General features: G+C 42.0%; 4 protein-coding genes, 1 long non-coding RNA gene and 1 pseudogene across 5 annotated transcripts; 1 reads left to right on the top strand and 5 right to left on the bottom strand.

Annotated features, from left to right (window-relative positions):
* Nucleotides 1-1,821: 1,821 nt before the first annotated feature.
* On the top strand, nucleotides 1,822-5,047 carry LOC115690474 (rho guanine nucleotide exchange factor 8-like). The gene is made up of 7 exons (XM_030616813.2): nucleotides 1,822-2,405; nucleotides 2,632-2,748; nucleotides 2,860-3,014; nucleotides 3,108-3,182; nucleotides 3,275-3,547; nucleotides 3,733-4,053; nucleotides 4,340-5,047. The coding sequence occupies exons 1-7, from the start codon at nucleotides 2,135-2,137 to the stop codon at nucleotides 4,745-4,747; spliced, it is 1,620 nt and encodes a 539-aa protein (XP_030472673.2). The 5' UTR covers nucleotides 1,822-2,134; the 3' UTR covers nucleotides 4,748-5,047.
* A 521-nt stretch (nucleotides 5,048-5,568) lies between these two features.
* On the bottom strand, nucleotides 5,569-9,026 carry LOC115690479 (protein NUCLEAR FUSION DEFECTIVE 6, mitochondrial-like). The gene is made up of 3 exons (XM_030616818.2): nucleotides 8,811-9,026; nucleotides 8,526-8,647; nucleotides 5,569-5,904 (listed from the first exon to the last, which is right to left on the bottom strand). Exons 1-3 carry the CDS (start codon nucleotides 8,966-8,968, stop codon nucleotides 5,885-5,887), a joined length of 300 nt encoding a protein of 99 aa, XP_030472678.1. The 5' UTR covers nucleotides 8,969-9,026; the 3' UTR covers nucleotides 5,569-5,884.
* LOC130137064 (uncharacterized) lies at nucleotides 6,346-8,519 on the bottom strand. Its single transcript, XR_008815732.1, has 2 exons — nucleotides 7,736-8,519; nucleotides 6,346-7,089 (listed from the first exon to the last, which is right to left on the bottom strand). It is a non-coding gene; the product is annotated as an uncharacterized LOC130137064 (long non-coding RNA).
* A 919-nt stretch (nucleotides 9,027-9,945) lies between the features above and the next one.
* Nucleotides 9,946-12,939, bottom strand: LOC115690477 (rac-like GTP-binding protein ARAC7). The gene is made up of 8 exons (XM_030616816.2): nucleotides 12,598-12,939; nucleotides 12,246-12,333; nucleotides 12,037-12,146; nucleotides 11,705-11,768; nucleotides 11,513-11,577; nucleotides 11,365-11,430; nucleotides 11,140-11,246; nucleotides 9,946-10,339 (listed from the first exon to the last, which is right to left on the bottom strand). Exons 1-8 carry the CDS (start codon nucleotides 12,694-12,696, stop codon nucleotides 10,309-10,311), a joined length of 630 nt encoding a protein of 209 aa, XP_030472676.1. The 5' UTR covers nucleotides 12,697-12,939; the 3' UTR covers nucleotides 9,946-10,308.
* Nucleotides 12,940-14,323: 1,384 nt separating this feature from the next.
* On the bottom strand, nucleotides 14,324-16,857 carry LOC115690465 (peroxiredoxin-2). The gene is made up of 3 exons (XM_030616804.2): nucleotides 16,638-16,857; nucleotides 16,024-16,103; nucleotides 14,324-14,769 (listed from the first exon to the last, which is right to left on the bottom strand). Exons 1-3 carry the CDS (start codon nucleotides 16,790-16,792, stop codon nucleotides 14,516-14,518), a joined length of 489 nt encoding a protein of 162 aa, XP_030472664.1. The 5' UTR covers nucleotides 16,793-16,857; the 3' UTR covers nucleotides 14,324-14,515.
* A 4,064-nt stretch (nucleotides 16,858-20,921) lies between these two features.
* Nucleotides 20,922-23,749, bottom strand: LOC115665683 (protein NRT1/ PTR FAMILY 1.2-like; annotated as a pseudogene).
* Between the last annotated feature and the right edge of the window lie 1,883 nt (nucleotides 23,750-25,632).

Genomic DNA, 25,632 nt, shown 5'->3' with positions numbered 1-25,632 from the left:
ATTCATAAGTCATGCTGTCGACATGATGGAGTCTTCAAGCAACACACCGACCCTTCAAATTGTTTCTAGCAGAATCGTTTTTGCTCAGCAAATATTTAAAAGTGACTTTTTTTTTTACATTTTTAAATTTTGACCAATCTTCAAGATGACTTCCATTTCAAGATATTTCATATGAATCATATCTAGTAATTGCACATAGTCATGGATTCCATAATCACATGTAGAGACCAAGTGCGAAAAAGATGCGTATAAGGGTGGCAAACATTCTAACTAGAAAGTTAATTCAACACATCATATGACAAGTAATATAGCTTCAAATTCGAGAATCTGGACATAAGTACACTCCCAATATTTTTTTTTGTGTCTTTTTAGCTAGCCATTTAGATGATATCTAGTTCTATGCTATAGTTTTTAAAGGGATAGAATCCAAATAGTTTGAAGAAAAAGGTTTCCAAATTCAAGCTTGCTAATGCTGTTGGCCAAAAATTTTTCCTGCTAATGCTCAAGGAATTATCAGCACGGAACTAATTAAGTGAGGTAGACATTACAGAAATGGTGGATAAGTTATTGCGAAAGTTGTTAATTCGAAAACGACGAAATAAATGTTGGTAATTGACTAGCAATCTGATATAAGAGTTGGTAAGTTAGGAAGCCCAGTCAGTTTTGTAAATACAAGTTGACAAGTAGTTACAAAAGTTGGTAATCTCAAAGAACCAAATAAATGGTGTTTTGTGACTCATATAAGAGTTGATAATATAAAATTAGTTAGTAATTTAATCGAAAAAAAGTTGACAAGTAACTCAAATTTAGAGAAGTCATTTGACAAAAGAGTTGATAACTTAAGAATGTTGATGCAAATAAAAGTTGACAGTCGTTCTAAAAGTGGGTAATTTCGAAACGACCAAACAATATCGGCACGTGACTCAAAAGTTGGTAACTTAATAGGAAAAAAGGTTGGTAAATTAGCTTGAGTTAAGTTTGGTAATTTGACACAAGAGTTAGTAATAAAAATACGTTAGTAAGTTATGCAAATCAAAGTTGATAAGTCATTTGAAATGTTGGTAATTTCAAAATGAACAAACAAACATTGGTAATCAACTCAAGTAAGAGTAAGCAATCTTAGACAACTTTGTAACTTATTCGAAAATAATTTGATAAATATCACAAATAACGACAGTAATTGAAATAAAATGTTTGTGCATATGCAGATAAAAGATAGTAAAGAGTTAGTAATCTAAACTAGTTGGTATCTTAATTAAAAAAAGTTGGGAAGTAAATAAAGAAGTTAATTGATTTTAAACGTTCATAAAATACACAAATAAAAGTCAGTCGATTGTTGCGAAAGCTGGTTATGTCGAAACAATCGATGGAAGGTAGATAAGTAATTCGAATAAGAATTAGTCGCTTCAAATTAATTGATAACTTAATCGAATAAATGTTGATAAGTCACTCAGAATAAGGGTGGTATTTCACGTAAAGGTTGATAACTACGACATATCAACTAGCGAATTCAAACGAACTACCCCATTGTCGATGTGCATTTTCATTTAACAAAGTTCCGTCTACAATATTAAAACAACTAATTCATTAGCAAATAATGACATTGACACGACAAATTACTTTTTCATTGAAGAGAGAATTTTGGAGGAGTGAGCACAAAATACATAAATGCTACATAAGAATTTAGACAAGACTAATGGTGAATATATTGCTTAGTGATGATTAGATGAGCATGAAAAGGTAAACGCTAAGGGAGAGAGCTTCCTATTTTAGTTATGGATGAATGTCTTTGCCGGGCTTCTTGGTAAGCATTGACCCTCCCATCCATCCATTCCCAAAACCAACCCTCCCACCATGTCACTCTCTCCCTCCCTGAAAGACCAACAACAAAAGAAAACATGCACCCCACGTCCATTTTCATCCCCATTCAGACAAACCAATTCAGTTCTCAACCCCACAACTCCTGCAAAAGATCAACAAAACAAGACCAATCGCCATTCCTGTTCCTCCTTTCCATCTCCCTCTTTCCCCTTCATTCTCCCCACCTTTTTCATCCTCCCAACTCTTGCAGATTCTACAGGTCTTGCAATTCTTCCAGAGAGAAACCGATAAGAGGTTTTAAATCGAGTCATCAATGGTTCGGGCCCTCGAACACGAGCGTAGCATGCAGAAGTCGAAGTCCTTCCATTTCAAGCGCATATTCGACCGGCACAACCAAGGCCATGCGGTTCTCGACAACGGAGTCGCGGATGGGCTTCAGTTCAGAAGCCCAGGCTCAAGAACCGCGGAATTGATGGAGAACCAAGACATTGGTTGGGTTTTCGATCGGAGTAATGATCCTGTTTCGGGCCTTGAAGGAGATGAAGCAACAACAGCTAGCTCACCCGCCATGGCATCATCATCAGGTAAAAACACATAAGCACAGGATATAGGCATACCCACAATTTAACTTCTTCCCTCTGTTGACCAATCTGAATTTGCCTAAATCATTGATTCTTGAAAAATTCAGTCTGAAATATGAGGGTAAATTATAAAAGGTGAACACAAATGATAAACCAAGGTAAAAATGTTAATGACAATGCTGGTGAGAAACTAGTGATTTGGATTGACTTTTGGTTCTTTTTCTTGCAGACATGGAGCTGATGAAGGAAAGATTCGCCAAGCTGCTCTTGGGTGAGGACATGTCCGGTGGTGGAAAGGGTGTTTCTTCAGCTTTGGCTCTGTCAAATGCAATCACAAATCTTGCTGGTATTTTCAATTCTTCCTTCTGACAGATTTTCAATTTTGGGCTTCTGCTTTTATTATTGAGAAATGGCACAAAATACATGGCAATTCATGCTTTGTTTTGTATTAATGCAGCTTCCATTTTCGGAGAGCAACGACGGCTAGAGCCAATGAATCCAGAGAGGAAGGCTAGATGGAGAAAAGAAATCGACTGGCTTTTATCTGTGACTGAACACATCGTCGAATTTGTTCCCTCGACGCAAAAGTCCCAAGATGGAACCAACATGGAGGTCATCTCTCTCTCTCTCTCTCTCTCTCGGAAATGCATTGTTTGAAAATCTCTTCCTTAACCAATCCTGACTAGTGCAAATCCCAATTTGCAGGTCATGGTAACGCGACAAAGAAACGATCTGCACATGAACATCCCAGCGCTGCGCAAGCTCGACGCCATGCTAATAGTCAGTTCCTGCAATGGCTTGACTTGCTCAGAAAGAAGGAAGCAAAACATCTTCAAAGCTGTATTAATATGGTTTCTTATGATCATGAACAGGGCTATCTGGACAATTTTGGTGGTCAAAATGAGTTCTGGTATGTCTCTAGAAATGCTAAAGAATCTGAGAAAGGGAAAGCACCCAGGGAAGATGATAAATGGTGGCTACCAACTGTCAAAGTTCCTCCGGACGGCCTATCTGATGGCTCACGGAAATGGCTGCTGTTCCAGAAGGAATCAGTGAACCAAGTTCTAAAAGCAGCAATGGCCATAAATGCTCAAGTATTGTCAGAAATGTCGATTCCGGAGGACTACATTGAGTCCCTTCCTAAGGTAGGACAAACACGTAATCCAATTAATAATTCAATGACACAGTATATCACCTGACTATACATAAGATTAGTAATTCATTATCTGAAGGCAAAAGAACAAAACAATGATCCTATTGGCTTCATTGTGCAGACAACTTCTCGTGTTTAGAAGATCTAAACTAAAAAATTGTGACTATTTTTGGGCAGAATGGTAGAGCAAGCCTTGGTGATTCAATCTACAAGTGCATCACAGTGGAGTACTTTGATCCTGATCAATTCTTGTCCACCATGGACTTATCAACAGAACACAAAGTCCTGGACCTCAAGGACAAGATCGAGGCCTCCATTGTGATCTGGATGCGGAAGATGCACCAGAAGGACGGGAAGTCACCATGGGGATCAGCTATAAGCTTGGAGAAGAGGGAACTCTTTGAAGAGAGAGCTGAGACCATCCTCATCCTTCTCAAACAGCGGTTCCCCGGGATACCACAGTCCTCTCTCGACACCTCGAAAATCCAATTTAACAAGGTAAAGAACAAAATGTCTAGTGCAGTAAAATCCTTAGAGACAATCTACAGGCCAGAACATCCTCGAAAGAAACTTCTTTAACAGAACTAGACCGTTGAAGGAAACAAATCCAAGAGCCACTTATTGTACCACCACATACTCTCATTGGTTCACCATTACCTCTAGCTCTGCAAGTTTACCTATGCATTTGGTCACATCAGAAATAGAAACTATGTTTGCTAGCCAATACTTTTGTTTGGTGCTCTTGCACTACCTTCTCCTTGCTAAAACCATCTAATATTGACAGGATGTGGGACAGTCAATCCTGGAGAGTTACTCAAGAGTCATAGAGAGCTTGGCATTCACAGTAATTTCGAGAATAGAGGATGTCCTTTACGCAGACTCTCTGGCCCAAAATCCATCACTAGCAGCACCTGACCAGTCACCCTTAAATGACGAGGAAGAGGCAGAGGCCTTGCAAACTGCAGAAACACCAAATTCAAAGACACTGTCCGACTTCATGGGCTGGAAATTAGGGAAGGAAGAGAGCATGGTGAAGAAGGATAGCTCCATAAGCAATTTAGAAAGTTTTGTTGTAGATGACGATGGACATGTTGTGAGCAGATCACCAAATGTTCCTAGTATAAAGAAGGTTTCCTATTTAGAGAAGCTTGAGAACTTGAGTGGGCTAAGAAGCCCGACGGCTCGGCACTGAAGAGAAAGACGAGAGACAAAAAAGGAGGAAAAAGGCAAAGAGAGAGATTTGGATTTTGAATGTGTAGAGTACAGTAAGAGCTTATCAAATGTAAATATGCAGATTGTGTAGAATTTTTGAGGGACTGGTAAATCCTCCAAGGGAAGTCTTGGTGTCCGATTCATTCTTGATAGAGTCTACTCTATCTGTTCTGCCTCTACTCAGTCTCTTTTTTGGACTGAAAGCTATCAATGTAACTGATTAGCTCGAGAACTTTATCATCAATTGGCTAATGAGTAATGCGGAATTCTAATTTTTGTGTAGGAGGGGGATATATTGGTAACCGCACAATTATCTTCACTGCATGTTTTGATTTTCAGAGGCTGTGTTTAACTATCGCAATTTCAAGAATCCAAGTCCTTAATAACTAAGACAGTCGAAATAACTTATACAAAGAAGATTTCTTAGTTATAACTTGGCTAGCCAAAACCAAAAAGCGTAATAGCACAAGACTTCATTTAACTGAAATATTGATAAATTATTCTTCGCAGAAAGAAACATGATTAAATGTAGATGCATCCTCTTAAAACAGAAAAAGAAACAGGAAAGAGAGCGTTAGCATGACTTCTATTGGAGAGCATCATATGAGCTATTAGATGCTAAGTAGAGTAAGATGAGTTACCTTAAACTATCTAGCTTTACAACGGAGAACTTCGCACAATTTTTTCTTTAACGATTTGTGACCATCCGATTACGTGTAATATTCAACTGCTAAAATATGTCACCTAAAATTGTGCTGAAATCTATATGTTCAACGACCAGCGACCACACAGATTGAGCTATTAGAAAATGAAAGATATTCCCATAATGGAAGGAAAAGAAAGGCAAAATTCTACAACACTGATTTGGCAGTTTGCAAAAAGTCATGCTCATTCCTTATCAAAGTCAAACCAGATCCTCATGCATCATTTCTGCATAGGAATTAAAGGAGCATGATGATTGATGGTGAGGAAGAGAGACAGATCTTTGTAGAAGTTACCAGCATCGTTCATTAGTTTGAACTGTTTAAACTAGACTCAAGAAAAAATCTCAACATGCCATCTGCATCCCTAAACAAGAAAAATGGTTGCCTCAAAAAGTCGCTGCTCTGATAGACTGTCATAAAGGCATAGAAATTCCTGCAAGATGGACAGAGGAAAGTATTGTCAAGAATCATTCATGTCCTACGAGTGCAGATTGGCCAACTGTATTTCAATTACCTCATACAAATAATCCACATATCATTTTCAAATGCTTTGCACAAAAATGAGTGATGCAGGTGCCTCTAGTAACACAAGATATCTGATCAACTTACGTCTAGACGGCAAGATTAAATACAGCATTTGGATTAGAAGGAATGCAAAAACAGAACAGCCGTATATCACATTTAAACAGATTCATCTCTTCTATGGGCCAGATGAGCAAGCCCAGCCAGGACACACAAAGGCAGAGAACATCTCACAACAACAAAAGTTGCTCTTGTTGTCTCTGAGCAGTGACAAGAAACTGTTTTGTGTTTTTATAAATAGCCTGACTGAAATGACACTCTAAACAAGCATGCATGCAAAACACAGGTTCCAACAATCAATATACTATTTTCGATGTACCATTCATCTTGAACCACTACAAACTCCAATGGTTCGCAGTAACTCATAGAAAAGGGCAGAGATAATTCCACAGGCAGCTCCACAATCATTTCAACAAGTGGTAAAATTTTAAGCATCAATGAAATTGAGCAAAAGCTTAACTATATACAGAGGAAACTTGATGCTGTCAAAAAGAGTATGGGTCAAATTCCATCTCCACCGGGTTAATGTAACCCTTCATAAAACATTTCCAGCTGCTCTGCACAAAAACGAGTGATGCATGTGCCTATAGTTGGACAAGATATCCCATCAATTTAAGTCTTGAAGGCAAGATTAAATGCGCTTAGCCAATTAGAAAGACTTTCCAGGTTATGGTGAAAAGAAAGAGCCTATAATCACATTCAAACAGATTCATCTCTTTTATGGACCAGATGAGCAAGCTCCAGCCAGGATACACAAGGCAGAGAACAGAAGCTTTAACCATAAACAGAGAAAACTTGATGCTGTTGAAAAGAGTATGGATCAAATTCCATCTCCACCAGGTTAGAGTGCAAGGCCACTTGTGTGCAGCCACGCCAACTAACCAAAGTGATAGCGATCCTTTTCCTTGCCCCCATGCTATGGGTGACTGCCAATTACAAATGCTGAGGAACTACTGATTCTTTTTTCTTTGGCCAGAGAAGAACTATTGAATAATTGCTTAAAAAAGCTACAAAAGTTGAACAGTCACGAAGACATCTCCATATCGGCCCCGTTTGGTTCAACTTTGGGAAGGGGCTTCGCCTCAAAGCCCCTTCCCAAAATGCTGAACCGTTTGGTTCGGCTTTCCGGGCTCGGAAAGCCGAAAGCCAGCATTTGGAATGCCATTGGAATGCTGAAGCCTATTTTTCCTTCCCAAATTGCCCTCACTCAAATTTCAATTTTCCGGTTTTGCCCGGTCACCTTCATCTTCTTCACCGTGAGGATGGCCGGCGAGGGTGGCCGGTGAAGGGCCGGCGAGGCGGATTTGGCCGGCAAAGGGCCGGCGGCGTCGCTCGACCGAGGCGACGGCGCTGGCGGTCGCCCGACCCTAGGCGGCCGTCGCCTAGGTCGGGCGACCGTCGCCTAGGTCAGCGCGACCTCGCCGGGCCTTCGCGGCCAGATCCGCCCTCGCCGGCCCTCGCGAGCCACCCTCGCCAGTGAAGAAGATGAATAGTAATAGGGGCAAAACCGGAATATTAAGAATAAAAATTGCCAAAGCCCTTTGCAAAAAAATTTACCAAACACTACTTAGGCCAAAGTAGCTTCACAATTTTTTACCAAACACCACTTGCATTTCCCCAAGTGGCTTTCACCTAAAGGTATTTGCATTCCCCCAAGTTGCATTTGAAAAGCCGAACCAAACGGGCCCATCATGCGATACAGCCTGCCCAGACTTCTTAAAAAACAGACTTTGATGTTTTATATGAAAGATGAACATCACTCAATAAAAAACTATAAATTGTCATTTAAACTATCTATATCATGCAGAAGCTTTGGACACCATGTGAAAGCAGCAAACAAACGAAGAGATATCCAAAAGATAGAACAAAACGGGGCTAAGTACATTGAAGGAAACAAGCAGCCAAAGTGACCGAATCGTGCATCTACTTTAAGTAGATGAAGCCAAGCACCCTGCTTGGTACTTCCAACAATCTTTCTCATCCACAAGCCATTCTAGATTATAAAGTACCCTTTTACATTTGATCTTCAATTCTCTGACAAGATAAAGTCAGATCTAAACATTTATTTCAAATTTGATTCGTAACCTATCACCAACATTCATTCTCCAAAAAAGAAGAAAACTTTATTTTCAGAACTATACACCCCATCTACAACTCGTGTTTGACTCTATCACAACCACACCATGTAACTGGATCCTTTGTCATCCGGAAAATGATACGCATGTCCAGTGCAGATAAAGAAGTTCTAAAAAAGATGATACACGATCTGGTTACTGTGCCAATCTAAACCATCTCAGCGGACAAATGCTTAGGGAACCAAAACCGCAAGACATACATCAAAACTGCTTAGCTCCCAGCAACTCAGTTTTTTCACCAGTAGTCTCACACGGGTCATCAAAATCCACAATTTACCAGTTACCACACAATCGAAACATTACTTAAAGAAGATACAGTGCGACAGTGTAACCGGACCTTGAGGCACTAATCCCCAGCTCTGGGACTCCATTGCCAAGCTCGACTGGAGCCTCGCCGAGGCGATGGCGCTGTGGAGAGGCATCAAGGATTCGACGCCGCCGCTCAACTCCAAGGGCAACCTGACACCACCCAAAATCATCACAAACAAACACACACGCGCTGAATCTGGGGACGACCCAGGAAGTTAAAACGAGTGCCCAGCACAGTAGTAGCGAAAAGACGGACGCTTTTGCTTCTTCTGTGTCGAAATTAGCACGAGCGCGATTCGAGTCATTTCTTTACCGCGAGAAGGCGCGAGAGAAGCGCCTGGAAGAAGCGGAAGCGGAGGCGGAGGCGGAGGAGGGGAGCGGAGCTGAGGGAGAGAGCGGGGACTGGTTGAGCTTGAAGGAGAGAAGGCGCAGCCGAGAGGATAACCTGGAGACCACCTTCGAAGACGCCATTGCCGGAGGTTTTTGCAGGTTTTCGTTCCTTCTTTCCTCTCTCTCTCTCTCTCTGTGTCTCTCAATAAGGCCGCTCTGCTCTCGTGGACGCTTCGGGAGGTTTTGCTAGACTTACTGGTCCTTCGTATGGTCTCTGTGTCACTGACCAATGGCGATCGTTGCATTTTCTTTTCCTTTTTTATCTAACCAAACCATAGAATTGTTCATGAGTTTGGGCGCTCTCCTATGCTCGATAGGCATCCAGAGAAGCGAGTTTGAACAAAGAGTTCTACGTTAAAAGGTATGGCTCGGGTCAAGTTGGACCGTCGGTCATTTGTTCGGTGCGGATGTTAGTGCGCCCTCGTATCGAGCCTGGTCCGAGCCTAGCTCGACCAACTCATATGAGCGAATCTATTGAGAAGCCTATGATTCCACAACTTATCGATACGAAACTTGTATCGATGCTGCAGAAATATTTTTGTACATATTAATTGGTGCATCGTCTAAGAGACTTGTGCATTATTGTTTGTTTATGTGCATACTCTGTGATGCTTCCTTTCATGTGCCTCACAGACATGAAGCTACAGACTGAAGACGTTGGACTAACATGATCAAGTACAGGTTGACATTCTATACTTGTGTTTGGATGGGTTAATTTTGCAGTTGAGATTGCAATTTTTGCACATCCTAATAGGACATCAATGTATGATGGAGCGTCGAGGCGGGAGATTGTCTAAATGAGGTTTGCACGGGTGCAGATTGGAGGTCCTTGCTCTTCTCAAATGATGTTGCGGAGTTGCGTTTGCTGCATTTTGGCGAAAGAACTGCAGTCGAAGGCGGCGCAAAAATCCTACGGGTAATGCTCAATTAGCTTCTAATAGGATTGAACTATCCGGAGTCAATCCTTACGCAAATGTCAGTAAATAATTGCTACAGGCAATCAGATTCAAGGGCTCTTGTGACAGTTCACGGTAGCCCCGGAGAACAAACAGCATGCGAAGCGCAAAATATATGTTGACACTGATAAAATTGGAAGAACCAAAACAATGGAGAGATCGAATGTTATCGGTCAATCAGAATTTCGGGATACATTTTCGACACTTTGCTAATAGAGATTACATTAGGAACAGCAGTTGGAACCTAAGACACATGAAGAATCAACAGTAACCTCCAAGATTCAAATAAGGTAATAATAGATTGACATTTCGAGCTGAGGCCTACGGCAAAGGATGTGCAGCTACAAAGAAACACAGTCAGCGCATATACTTAAATTATGCTTAGGTTGAACCTCTAAGAATCGGAGCTCCTCGGCAGTCCCCAAAAAAGCATTTGTAGGATGTCGATCTCCTATTAGATATGCATTAAGCGACACAGCCTCCGCACATAAAACTCCTGCAGCAAAAGAAAGGCTCCGTTCAACGGAAAAATCACCGTCTGCTATTAATGTAGGCATTGAGCTAGCAAAGTTGTGTTGGATGAATGTGTCTAATCAGGTAAAATGATGAGATAAACAGAAACAGAATGACAACATGTTAAGTTATAGTAGCTAAAAAACATGCTCCGTCAATGCCAAAGGAGAAGAGTAAGAACGGTCAATATTAAAAAGGCAGCTCATGTTGTCGTCACAGCATCATGCAAATAGCATTGTCATCCTAGCATCATACGAACTGCAAGGCTCTAGCGCAACATAACATTGATCTTGAGAAGATTACTCTACAGTTACTTGACTTGAACTGGTATATAACTGAAGAAACCCAAGAGGTGTCTGATATGACTCTTTCCACCTCAACACCGTAATTTCTCTAACAGTGTAGTTCCAGCAGAAATAACATATCTTGATTCATGATCCGTAGATGACAATGGTTGTCTTTGTTCATCGACTCTACTAAAGCACACATCTTAACTATGAATTAAATTAGCGATCAAGGCACTCTTATGTGACTCTTTCAACCAGTCCTAACAAAACTTACAGAAAAAGATAAAAAGAAAACTATTTAAAATGTCTCTTTCTAACTACAAAATTTTGCATGTCCAAATGCACTAAACTGGTTTCACTGAGTACTACGAATTGTTGGATCTAGGTGACAAAGTATGCTTCCCCTGATTAAAATATAGCATCACGAACTGAAAACTTCTCACTGCAAGATGATAGCTCACAGATTGAAGCAAGAAAAGAATATTAGAGTGCGTACGCTATCACAGAGCTCGACCTCCTGTGGCTTTTAGTTCTAGTCATTTCCTTCTTCCGAGGAGGCTGAAGCACCACCTTGATTGCAGTGTCGAAGATGGCTTTGACATTCTGAATATTGAAACAGTAATTGTTGTTAGCTACGAGCAGTACCATGAACCATCAGACAGGAGAGCATTTTATCCTCCAAGTGACAGACACGTTTCCAATTCTTGTAAATAGCAATGACCTGTTGAGTCTTAGAGCTGCACTCAATATAAGCTGCGGCACCAATTTGCTTCCTGAGCTCTTCACCCTGTTCATCAAAAGCTTCATGAGCTTCGCACGTGAAGCAAAACCATACATTACTTAATAATGTAAATGTCATAGCCTTTCACCTGAGCAGTTGTAATAAAATTGTATCCCATGTTATCAGCTACGTATCCTCTGTCATCGCGAAGATCTGATGGAAAATGGGAAAAAACCTTTAGCTTGTTTTGCATTGCAACAATCATGAGCCAGTAAAGATCAATAATGTTTTTTTTCACACTGGAAATTGTGGAGTATGTGATCTTTCAGGCGAGGCCTACCAAGTTTTGTTCCGACAAGAACAACCGGAACATTTGGTGCAAATCTTCTTAATTCAGGCATCCACTGTAAAAAGCAAGCAAACTCGTAAGTAAACAAAAAGTAGATGGTCAGGCTCAGGCAAACTGACTAAACAAAACTGATTAAATCCATGAACATGTGCTAAACATGGAGAGAAAAATATATATTGCCCCTGATTGGGACTTTAAGGAGCCTTTTCTTTTGTAAAGCACCATCTAGAAAGCAGTATGCACTAAGCAAACTCCAAAAGAGAAAAAGTGAGAAAGGAAAAGAAAAGAAAGTAGCATAAAGGCATAAGCGTGGGGATTACTACCTTCTTTAGAACATTTTCATAGCTTGCTCTACTAATTAGTGAAAAAGCCAACACGAAGACATCTGCTCCTCTGTAGCTCAATGGCCTCAACCTGCTATAATCTTCCTGACCTGGAAAAAGAAAACCCAATAGGGATAAACCCATTTTGAGCAATACTCTAAGAAGAATCCATATAAATAAAAAGAGAAGAAACATAAACGCGGGAGCACCTGCAGTATCCCATAATCCCAAGTTAACAATGTTCCCATCCACAGCCACATTTGCACTGAAGTTATCAAACACTGTGGGTATGTAATCCTGTCACCAAAAGAAACAAGAAAGAAACACAATAAAATCTATTCAAAGTGTAAATCTCCCTCTGCAATCTGCACTCAATGGCTTCTTTCTATATCCCTCTTTGTCGGACTACATTGTCAATAGCTCAATCAGAAAACAAAAAAAGAAAGGAAAATCAACTGAAAGTTCCTTTGAACATTGAAAACACCAAAAACCCATATGCAAAATCCTTCCAAAATCTCTTCTTTTTCCCTTAAAGAAATGCAAAAAAGAAGGAGGACTTACGGTAGGGAACTTGTTGCTGGTGTAGCAAATGAGCATGCAAGTCTTGCCCACAGCTCCATCTCCAACCGTGACGCACTTGATGAACTTGGAGGCGCTCATCTTTCTTCCCCACAAGAAAACCCCAGCAAAGCCGCACGAGAAGCTCTCCAAAGCTACAGCCAAAACAGGAGGGACACTTTGAAGGAGGTCCCAAATCCAGCCGACGAAGAAGACAAGACAGAGAGAAAGAGGGAACAAAAGAGGTGGAAGATGAGGAGGTAAGAGAAAAGAGCCAGCTACAGTGCTACAGAGCGTTCTGCCCGTATTAACTATTTGACGAGGAATGAGACAAGCAAGATGTTCGTCCCGTAGTTTCAAGAAAATGCATTGACAAATGCATCCATGTTGAGAGAGAGAGAGAGAGAGAGAGAGGGGGAGAGACTGCTGTTGCTGGCACTTTTCCTTGTCCCTCTCGATGAATTTCGAAAATCCAACAGAAAATCTTCCGTTTTTCAAAATGGAGCGAGTGGGGGTCCCTTTCTCGAACGGCTCCTATGCCCGTTCTCGTGCCTGGTAAATTCATTGAGCATACGTATCAACCGAGCGAGGTCAAGGGCCCAGAGGGGGTCGCTCCATGATAAGCATCTTCACCACTTTTGCCAAAGACCTAAATCCTAATGTATCATATTTTCGTTGTGCGGCGATCGTGTTGGATAAAGTCTAGTCCGGGTTCACAAAAATCTAGACTGATATTTTAAAAAATGGTTCTTGACATAAATGGTTTTTGAATTTTATCCAAATATGTAATGTGATCCATAAACTTTTAATTTATTCCATGTGATTCCTAGACTTTTAAAAAATGTTCAATATATTCTCTAGACTATACGAAAATATTTAATGTTGTTCTTCCATAATTCGAGTTCAGGGACAATATTAAACATTTTTATATAATCCAAGAACTGAATTGAATATCTACCAAAAGTCCAGGACCACATTGAACAAATTAAAAATTTAGGGACGATATTGCACATCGAACTAAATTTCAGAGACCATATTGAACAAATTAAAAGTTTAAGAATCATATAACACATTAGCCAAAGTTCAGGGACTAATTATGTTATTTTCTCTATAAAAAAAATTGATACGAAGAGAGGCATGATTACATATTAAAGTCAAGGCATGTCACCATGCCATGATTTTTCACCTGAATTACCCGATTACTCCAACGTTGTCGCGGCCCGGTTTTCTCTACTCATCACTCTGCACATGGCCTCCCTCCTTGGCTCTCTCTCAAACAAATCGAAGCTCCTAAGGTCCATGGCCTCAAATTGAGGAGACAGATCAGAAGTTTCGATTTGTCCAAGGAGGGAGGGAGGGAGGACAGAGAAGAGATCGAATCAAGCGTGAAGGCAAACGGGCGGGGGCAGCCATGATCTACGGCGGCGTTCGCATGACGGTGGGTAAGTGTGGCGTGGCTATAGACAATTTTAGAAAGGGTTAATTTTGCCACCCCAAATTTAGAAGATCTCACCCTTGTACTAAATTCTTTTAGCTTAAACCCTCTAAATTTAAAATAATTCTACTTGAAACCTCCTTTAATGTCATTGATGATTATATGCATTATTTGAAATTCTATAATTTCCTCAACCGACGCCATGCATGTTGGCCCTTGCTCATGTATAATCTCCTACACTGACATGAAACTTCCAAACTAAAAAACAATCCAGAAGGGAGGAAAACAAACTAAAAGACAAGAGGATGAGAACCTGACCATTATTCCATAACGTCCATACAACCATATCACATAAGAGTCAGGACATATAAACCGTCTATAAGGCGGGTTTAACGCGTACTCAAACCACCATATGGCAACAAACACAAAGCTAACACGAAGCTCAAAGACTCCCGAAGCCGCGTTGCCGAGGGATGGCAAAAAAACTCAGAGAGCATTGAGGATTTCATCGGCACTGGAGACAGTGAACTCTCCTCCAGATTCGATGTTGGCTGCCTTCACCTTGAGATCCTCGACCAAGAGAGCAAATCTCCTGGAGCGAGTACCGAGCCCTTTCTCGCTTAGGTCAAGCTCGAGGCCAAGAGCGTGGGTGTATTTCGCTGAACCATCTGCCAAGAACTTGACATGCTTGTTCTCAGGGAAAGTTTTCGCCCACGCCTTCATCACAAATGGGTCATTCACTGAAAAAATAGAACCAAATTGACCATCGCGGGTTTCAGGGAAAAAAAAAAATCACTCAGTAGGACTAAATTACCCAAGACAGACAGAATGCCATCTGCTCTAAAGCTAACTTGTTTTATTAACTAGACGACGGCGCAAGCTCTTTGATAATCTCCATACGATATCTAGCAGCTGAACTATGGAATCAAATATGGAATTCACACAGCCACATATCATCGGAAGGAGGTGCGGGTTCAGCAGTACAGTCAAGCGAAGTAACTGATACGAGAGTATTAAGGAAAGCCATATTTTCTCTAATGACAGTGCAATGTTTCGATTCAAGCTCTTTCAAGTGTCCTAGGACCCAGAAACTTTCTTCTTTTTGGACTAGCTTTCTATAGTTGTTTCCCGAGCAGGATCTTGAACTCACCATGTCATTAGCAATACAGCTTTTAATTAATAAACTTAAATGTTTGAGTGAAATGTAAAACCAGAGAGAGGGTGTGCAAACAGCAATCTATTTAAAGATTCCTAAGAAGACTCCAGGCCAAGATAATCCTGAAGATAGCGAGCATCTCTTTTGACCACAAGGCACAATTTTAGATGAAATTAGACTTATACCAACTACACTAACAAGCCTGAAGGCAAATGGGTTTAGCTATCCAGGACACTTTGTAACTATTTAATGGATTTTCAAGGGCGGCAAGCGGATCTTATGCAATGGGATCAACACAGAAAAATATTGAACACGAAATGGTCATCTACTGACTAATGCCTCGGAAAAACCGCTCAAAGTCAAATCATGGATACTCCCAACTGATAATTTGACAAGCAATTGGGTGAAGAAAGCGATGCCAAAAGAAATGGTCAACTACTGACTATGCCTAACAACTGCTCAAAGTCAAAACATTTCACACTCTACACAAGAGTCCCTTTTGCATTTCCTTGTAATCTCCAGAAACCAGTACAGTCCCTGATCCGCATTATTATTAGATTATGATTCTTGATATTTGCTGAAACCAATATATTTGTCGAGTCATTGAAGATATCTTCTTTACCTCGTCACTAACCAGTATATGCCCTATACTCCATTACTCAATCATAAGGACAAAAACATGCCAAACCAATCATGTGCAACCTTTAAACAAAGCATCGGCGTATATAGCAAGAAATGACGATATTAGACGACAAAGAAAGAGGACTGATCGTCTAGAAACTCTTAAAAAAAATTGTAAGAAATCGCACAAAACAGACGAGAAAGACGAAGAATATACCGCTGAGACACAGAATCTCATCCACGCCCTTGGATTTCAGCACCTCCGCGTTCTCAATGAAGCCCGGCACGTGCTTCAAACTGCAAATCGAACGATACACACGAAGGTAATACCGGAAAAATCGAAGCTACATGATAATTGCTTCTTCGACTATCAGGCAGCCAACTACCCCTTACCAACCACAACCATTCAACGTAAACAAAGTACAAGAAAGAGAGTAAAATATGAGGCGATCACTGCAGTTACAATTCCAGTGTTATTCACTCCAAAAACTCATCTTTAATCGAACAGGTCGACCAAATTATAACAGCACAGCGCACTATTTTCAAACGAATTGAAGTGCTTTCGAATTACGACTTGTTTCAGTCCAAACATCTACCAGGCTCGCAATGATCGGACAAAGCTAATCGCATCAAACATCCGCTCCCGCTACTCGAGACACGCACGAAATTCACGAAACGGAAAGACGAAATCGTTGATTCAGCCGAAGAATTCAACGCTTCGCACTGCGATTCACTCGTCCCTCTCTTCCCCTCCGAAAACACAGCCGAGAACAGGCGACGCTACGAGGAAACGGCGAAACTCGGGACAGCGAAGCGATCGCGGCCGCTCACCTGCAAGTCGGGGTGAAGGCGCCGGGGACGGCGAAGAGGACGGCCTTCTTGCCGGCGGCGAGGGAGTGCACGGAGACCTGCTGGAGCTGGTCCTGCTCGTCGAAGTAGGCGAGCGTGCCGTCGGGGATGGCGTCGCCGACAGCGATCGGGGCCATGGCTCGGCGTTCCTGGCCGGACGGAGGGACGGGACGGAGGGACGGAGGGACGGACGGCGGTGATCGGCGGGACTGGCCGTTGAGGGAAAGAGCGAGCGAAGGTTCCGAAGTGGTTGCGCCTGTAAATTCGGAGCGATGTCTGGATCCGGATATATAGGAGCCGTTTGGGGAGATAAGCGGATCTGTAGGGCGACATTGAGTCGAATTTGATAGAGGAGGTTGGAGTCCGGGCGGTCCTAGGGAAGTGATTATCGTGTGCGGGCGGGATCAGGGGGAAGGAGCCTGGACCCTCCAAATGGGCGCGCCACGTGTTTTATTTTTATTTGGTTAGTCAACGAAATGAAGAGAGGGTGTCATGTCAGCTGCTATGTGCAGGTCCTGAGCTGAGCCTCGGCTAAACCTCGAAAATCTTAATGTCAGGACGCCTTTCACATCCTCCTAGTCCTAGCCATTATCCTTAAACTTGAGTTTTAAAAATTTGCAAAATATATAATTAAGTTCTTAAACTTATTGAGTTTGTACAATCAAATCTTGTGCATCGAGTACTAAAATTTGTTAACATTCTCTGTTTGTCAAGTTGAACGGAGTTCATGGAAGGATTTGATTGCACTAACTTGATAAGTTTCGAGACTTAATTTCGATTTTTTGAAAATTTTAGGACTCAAATGCACTTTCGTGACAAGTTTTAGGATTTTCAGTATACTTATCTCAAAAGGGGGTGTTATGTCGGCTATGGTTTTTTGATGGCAATGTTTCTTAGACGAGGTGAATTAATTAGTAGTGGAAATTATTAACTTCTGCTTCTATCTTATGAGGCTTTATGGGGTAGGTTTTGAACCAATCTTCCTGTTTTTCCCTAATTATTTATAACGCCTACGTAATTGGAAGACTATCTGTCTTCGAATAGCTTGTCCTCGGTCGACTTAAAATAAAAGGAATATCAACCTGATATAAATATAACTCGAAATGAGATGCTACTTGCTATTATAGAGATTACAAGTTAAAATATACTTACATGGAATTATCGTAATATTTGTGAAGTCCAAAAAGGGGAAAAGAGAATAAAAGGATATCATAGTTTTAGATGAAAAGATGTTCTAGAATTCGGACAATAGTGTAATTACGTGAACTTGTGAATAGTATCGAATGACTGATTTGACTTTGCTACGGAAGTTGAGAGGCCAGATTGAACAAATTGAAATTATAAGGACCAGATCGAACATTTATGAATTGTTCACGGACATCATTGAATGGATTAAAAATTCCTAGATGACATTGCACAATCGAATCAAAGTCTGTTTGTGTCATTTTCCCAATTAATTGATAGCGGAAATTGTTAATTTCTGCTTTCATCTTACGAGGCTCGGTGGGTAGGTTTGAATGAACCTTCCTATTTTTCCCCAATTATTTATAAGGCCAACATAATTGGAGAATTATTGTTTTAAAATAGCCGGCGAGTACTTTGATCGACTTGACCTGTTCAACTTGTCTTTGGTATATACGCAAGGGAAAAAGAAATAATTACGTGGGACTCGATCAAAGAAGTAAGGTCGACTGAACTCTGAATTCTTGAATTGACTGCTCAGTGATAAATAAGGTAAGAAATTAAGGAAATAATTACCCAATCGGATCTAAATCTGTTGTACGGATGTCGGTTCAGTTTTTAACTTTTTAATTTTGTTAATTTAGTCATAAACTTTTATATGAAACTTTACTGTAATCCTTTCGATTAATTTTTACTAGAAATAGATAACGTGACAATACAATTATCGCCGGCCGGCCTACGTGGCATACTGTCTAATCAGCGATTTCCGATAAAAATTGACCGGAATGATTATATTGGAATTTCTAGCAAAGATTTGGATCTAATTCGGCAAAATTGAAAAGTTTATGACTGAAATAGCATATGTACAATTAATTTAGGACTGATTGGACACTTTCCGTAGAGATTAAGTATTGGGATTGAAAGCTTCTATGTGCCAACTGCCAATGCCTTTTATAAGTAGTCCATATGTCTGTTAAGAAAAAAATGAGTCTACTTTACGAAGACGATGCCAACCCGCTCTTACAAGCAAGCAACGATCGGCTGCCCCGCCTTGTATTTCGGTGCCGGCCAGGCGATGTTCAGCCGGAAACCGTTGGCCGCTTTTGGAGCATCAAGTTCTAATAGATCGCACAATCGCTCCAAACCAATCACACAAAATTTAATCTATTGGACATGTTTGAGCCTTCGCACGCCTTGATCTGAGTTAAATTAAGGTGCACAAATCACCAAAGAGCCACAAATTAAAAAGGCGAGACGACGATGGATGTATTGGATACTTTTTTTTCTTTTGGTTGGAAGGAAAATTTTCATTTCCTATGAAAGAGAGGTACGTAATTTCAAGAAAAAAATGGAAATCTAGCAAAATAAGTAAATCTGAAAAGTGAATCAACTTGGGGTGCGCATGAATATCATTCTGTGCCCGGGAACTATTTTTGAACAGAAATGATTTTTTTTTATTCTGTGCCCGGAAACAATTTCTGAGTATTTGAAGGCGTTTGATAAACTGTCCAGAATTTCTATTCCTAGAGTAGAAAAGAACAGAAATGCGTTTGGTAACTATACAAAATTTCTGTTCCCAAATAATATTTTAATAATATTTTGAATTGTTTAATTTATTTTTTCTTTCTACCATTTTCTTCTTTGGCCATGGCCGGTCGCCGGCGACCGGCGGCCGGCGAGGGTCGCCCTCGCCGGCGAGGCTCGGCCTCGCCTAGATGCAGCGAGGCCGAGCCTCGCCGTCGTGACCCGCAGCGAGGTCGACCTCGCCGTGGGTTGCGACGGCGAGGCTCGGCCTCGCCGAGTCTGGGCGAGGCCGAGCCTCGCTGTCTCTGGGCGAGGGCGCCTCGCCCTCGCCGGTGAGGGCCGTGACGCCCTCACCGGCCCTGGGCTGTGGCCGGTCGCCGGCGGCCGGCCCAGCCCAGGGAAGAACAACACAAAAATAAGAAAAAGAAAAAAGAAAAAAAAAAAAAACTGATTCTCAAAATTGTGCCGAGAAACAAGAAGCAACTTTTTTTTACTTCTTGTTTCTCTTCCAAAACTGTTTCTCGGCACAAATTTTTGCAAAAATGTGCCCGGGAACAAAAAGTTTACCAAACGCATTTTTGTTCCCAAACTATTTCTAGGAACAAAAGAACAGAAATTTTCACTGTTTGGCACGTTGCCAAACGGACCCTTAGTACAGTATGGAGAGACTCGCTCATTTCACAATAACAAATCTGTCATAGTATTAAAGCAAAACCGGTTGCCGATCACCGAATCTTGCATCATCATCATCAGTGATGAGCACACGCCGAGTATCCCTCTCTAATAGTTACGCCTTTGGTAAAAGATGATGTGCACACCTCGCCTAAGTTCGACATCCCCAGCACCATCAATGTACAGACATAACAACAACAGCGCCAATTTGTTTTTTTTTTTTGTGGAAACACCAACAAGTTGAAAGAGCACAAAAAATAATCCTTTCTAAATCCCATATCTATATCTAGATGTCGATCCCAAAATCACTTTTAGATAAGCCGCCTAGTGAAGGCGGCAGCAGAGGAGTCTTGGAAACCTGTGGAGTGCTTGACTATATGAAGCAAGCACTCGGAGCCGAAGCGAACAACCAAATCAGGAGAGCACAAATTCTTCCAAGGCACTCGCACTTTGATCTTCAGAGCTCACACGACAAACCTCTCTATTTCCGTGAAAGAAGTCGACTCGTCGTCCGCGAAACCAACGAAAAGAGTCTTGAACATGAAGAGACGGAGAGAGGAGAGGGAGATAGAGGGGGGGGACCTCTCTGGGACGTAGTAGCTTTGGAAGGAGAGGGCTGGGCGGCGGCTAGGAGAGAGGACATCCTAAGGGATAGGGAGAAAGAATTGCTGGCTGAACCTCGGTTAGAAATGCCGGATGTACTGTATACTTTGTCGCTCAAGAAAATGGTCCAATTCATTCCGCCCCTATCAATTTGTTCATCGAATTTCCTCGAATTTTTCGATATTTCATTGATAATCCAATCCCTTGTATAAAAGGCAATCGAGAAAACAAGGAGATCATCTAAGCACATACTTGGTACAAATTGCATCAACGAAACATCGGCATTATGTAGCTAACGAGTAGCAAAGATCAAGCAAGAATTGTCATTGGAGACCCTTGATGACTCTCTTGGTCATCCTCCAATTCATCCTCATCCCAAACCTTTCGCTCCTCACCACCCTCGTAAGCCCGGGCACATACGAGGTAGTAGAAGAAGTTGATCACGCTCAAACCCGCCAAGATCCAGTAGTAATAGTCATAGTGACCCTTGTTCACGTTTGTGGAGATCCATGTCCCATCCTTACTTCTCTTGCTCAAGTGGTCCAAGATGCTCACGATCAGGCTCGCAACCAAGTTGCCCACTGCCATTCCCAGGGTAAGAAGCGCCACCGCAATGCTTGCCATGCTCCTGGGAAATTGGGAGAAGTAGAACTCGATTTGCCCGATCGCGTTGAATGCCTCTGCTAGCCCGATCAAGCAATGCTGCGGGACGATCCACATCGCCGACATCTTCAGGATCCCATGCGGGTTCTCAACAAACCCTTCCCGGATTGCCTCGGCTCGCCGCTTGTGCTCCACCGAGGCTGATACGAACATGCCTGCACAGGAGATGAGGAGCCCAATCCCCATCCGTTCCTTGAAGGTTAGCCCGCGGGGCCGCTTGGTCAACCTCGAGACGAGGGGGACTATGATCCTGTCGTAGATCCCGACCCATATCATGAGGGTCAGGATGCCGAAGATGGCGAAGGAGCCCGGCGGGATTTTGATGCCGAAGAGGAAGCGTCGGTCCATGGTACTCGCCTGGATGACCGGGAATGAGCCCTGGCTTAAGGTCACGGCGATCACAATGCTGGTGGACCAAATGGGAAGGATTTTGATCAGGGCTTTCAGCACCTCAACTTGCTTGATTGTGCAGAGTCTCCATGGATCTATGGCCGATCCATCAGAGTCCAGGTCCTTCTCAGAGTTGTTTATGAGGCAAGCCTTGTTTAGGAACCTGTGGAGAGAGAAATGAAAGATCCCCCACCAAGTCCTTCTCAGGGACGATTCACGTTAAATTTAGACTTAACCGGAGCACGACACTTTTATCTATATTGTCTTAACTTTGAAATCCAAGCACAGCATGACTATAGAAATGGTTACATGAAAAGATATCTTAACGTGTCCAAAATCTAAATTCTTATATCAATGTGTCACGATATGCTTAAATGTATGTGAACGTATTCAAGTTTGTGTAGACTCATCGTGCTGGTGCCGATAACAAGTGAACCCCATTTAAGTAAATGTGTGTAAACGTGTCACGAACGGATTAAAATCCCATAGACAATTAAACTTGATCTGAACACACTTAACCATATGTTGCCTCCATGTTGAGTAAGCAGATGGTGTCTAAAATTGCCAGCCCTATCTGATGTTGCAGAACGTATTTTCTCTAGAGATGACTGCATGATGATTCCAATGCATAAGGAAGAGAAAATCAATAAACGTCATTGCTCTCTGTCCTATTAGCTTGGCTGACCGGCTTATTCAGAAGCATATTCTGAGTAAACACTTGCCTCAGTTTCTCGCTTGGTGCAGTAACTTTCGAGGCCTTGTGATGGTAATACATGGCATCATGGCTCGTGTTGGGCAACTCCAAGTGCCTCTTTTTCCAGGCAGCTACTGTGGTCTGAGCAATGCCGGTGAAGAGGCTCTTGTTTGCCTTCACTTTGACATAGAGTGAAGAGCCCAAGAAGAAGCTCACAACTGAGATAAGCATAAGCCCCACTGGGACCCCGAACCGACCCGATCACCCAACCGCACGTATTCTGGATGTGGACTATGACAGTCACCGCGATCACGCTCGAAACTCCAACTGACGTGTAGTACCAGTTGAAGAACGTCTGCAAGATCCGCCCGTTCTTGGGGTTATCAGGATTGTCGATCTGATCTGCCCCGAATGCTAGCGAGCATGACCTGATTCCGCCCGCCCCTATGGACATGAGGGCGAAAGAGGAAAACAGAAGCAGGAGCTGCGCCGAAGTTGGGGATTCGCACGGTTTGCTCCCTAGGTTGCACGGCAGAGGCTGGGCATCTTTGAGAAGGGCTGTCAACCACAACAGGGTCATGCCCTGATGAAATAAAAACAAATTAACAAAGAACATAAGAAAGAGACCATCATGATCAAACACTAGTATAGTGAAACTGAGTTCGTTGCTTTGGAACACACACAAAATCGGTGCTTACAAGAAGGCTGATCACCGATGTGAACCCGATGACGCGGAACCGACCCAAGCAAGAGTCGGAAAGAAAAGCGCCTAGAGTGGGCATGAAGTTCGATAGGCCGACCACAAGAAGAGGGCATTTGCACCCGAAGCGGCATTGAAGTGATACTTATTAATCAAGTACAAGATCATATTTGGAAGTAGCCCGATAGCAGCAAACTTCTCCAATATCTCATTTGCTGCATCAACAATTAAATTTATGATGTTGATTGTCAGATCATTAAAACAATCTCCAAGAACACATCAACCGAAAAAAACTAAGACTATGTTGTCAAAATTTTCAGAGAACTAGAAAATGAATAAGTTTAACACAAGAACACTCTGCTTGTGACTTGTGAGCAGATAACAAAGAATTGTGTGATCAAGAAGTGACCTATGATGAAGGGCATGGTCTTGAGTCCACCCGTTTTGCTCGTGACCTTTTTGGCTTCATTGGCTCTGTCTGAAGCAATCTCCATGGATCTCTTTGTGCTATTTCCAGGACTCAGGGCCGGAGATTGAAATTCCTGGAGAGAGAGAACAGGAGAGATGGTCAGGCAGCTTTCGCCTTGTATCATGGATCACAACAAGAGACGGTTTCATTTGCATTATAATTGGTCATCCGATAGAAGATTTCACCACAACGGAATTGACATTTGCATTATAGCAATTTCTCTTGATGATTAGCTTTCTCCGATTCTTCTCTTGGACCATAATAAATTGGAAATGTAATCTAATAGAGGCAGTTAACTAGGTCGTGCAGCCCTAGGAAGAGAAATTTTTAGAGAGAGAAGCTCTGGATTGTATTTCACTTGCGAGAATGAGATACAAATGAGAGCGATGAGACCCCTTTATATACAAATACAGACCCAACCGTATCCGTAGATCTCTTCTTGATCTAACGATGGAGATTGCATCTGCCCATCTACCAACTACCTCCATTTATTACAGAATTGTACATTTACAATATTGCCAGCCCCCAAAAGTATTTTAGAACTTGCAAGAAAACCCTAGGACTTAGTATCGAGGTCAACCCGTTTATGGATCAGTCATGGTCCTTCATTCAAAAACCCTAGAGATCGATCCATATCTCCGGGCCGTGACATAACCATGAAGACCGAGATAGCGATGATGCAGATTACACTGCATCAAGCAAGTAATGTTTGTCCAATATCCTAAACTGAACACTGATCGGATTGTACCCCAAAGCGTTGCAGATCGGTTCCGGTACAATTGGAGCTTCGCAAAATAATGGAATTGCATATGAGGAGACTTCATTTGATTGCGGCAATGAAGAACGCACTTTGAACGTGACAAGAAAAGCTAAGTCTGATTAAGGATACTAGTCTTGGCACATAGGACTGTATAACACTAACATGGCAAGAACATAACTTCACACAACCAAGTCTTTTGATATGTCACTCTTGTTTACCAGTGTCCTTTCCTTTACTATTATAATTGAATCTAGTGATGTAATTTAATGAGCCGCTATTTCTTTCCTCGGAAACCTTATCCGCTTCTTTCCGCTTTTTGAGAGTTGTCTTATTTATCCTGTAGGACCTTAAAAGGCTCAATAGGAGACAGGGGAAGAAACTCTCCGGTATAGTGGAGGAAATCTCCTTGTAAATTCCCTCCGTATTCCCATTTTCCCGGAAAGAAAAACAACGGGAGGGAACTTAGGAGGCCTTGGGTGAAGAAGGTAGAGTCCACGTCAGTTTCAACTGGCTATCGCCAGGTAGACAGGTATTGTAGCCTCCCACACTTGAGGCGATAAGGTAGAACTCTCGGGTTCTTGCTGTGTTGGCCTATGCTTTGCACAGTATTTTGTAACTGAATTGCTAGCATTGTACCTCTAGTTACAAGACACTGTGCAAAGCACGTTGTGCCCCTGGTGACAAGGTGTAACCTTATCCTCTTCTTTCCCTTTTTGAGAGCTGTCTTATTTGTCCTTATCTTGCTTTTAGAAGTGAGATATAGATAGGCAATTTGAAGGGGAGAATTACTAAAAAAATCCTAAATCTATTGCGATTGTGCTAATTCAGTCTCGAACATTTTGTTTTGCTAATTGAGTCATAAACTTTTGCATTTATGCCAATTTAGTCAATCGGGCCAATTTTGACCATAATTCGTTGACATGGACGCCAACCATCTTACGTGGCGCGGCCGGTGTTGACGTGAACACTTTTTAAATAATATTTTAATATTTTTTGAATTTTGAATTTTGAATTTTTTTCTTTTCTTTCTTACTTTTTTTTTTCTTTCCCTTTCTTCTTTCTCCAGCTAGTCGCAGAGGCATGGGCCAGCGATGTCGACTTCACCAGCCACTTGCCAGGCTCGACCTCACCAGTTGTTAGGTGAGGTCGACCTTGCTGGCCCTCGCCTTTGGCCGGTCGCCAAGGTCAAGTTGAGCCTCGCCAGATCTATGTCCTACATCGATCTATCCTCCAGAAACTCAAGAAACATAAACACAAAGGGCTAAAAGCAAGAGTCGTCGAGGGAGAGAGTGTTGAGTAGATCTTGGGAGTCATGGCTGA

This window comes from Syzygium oleosum, unplaced genomic scaffold (genome assembly GCF_021117445.2).
Source record: "Syzygium oleosum isolate NSW1041296 unplaced genomic scaffold, Sole_v2.1 Sole_v2.59, whole genome shotgun sequence".
Taxonomy (NCBI): Eukaryota; Viridiplantae; Streptophyta; class Magnoliopsida; order Myrtales; family Myrtaceae; genus Syzygium; species Syzygium oleosum.
The sequence above is the reverse complement of the archived record's forward strand: the minus strand, read 5'-3'. Positions and strand labels throughout refer to the sequence as shown.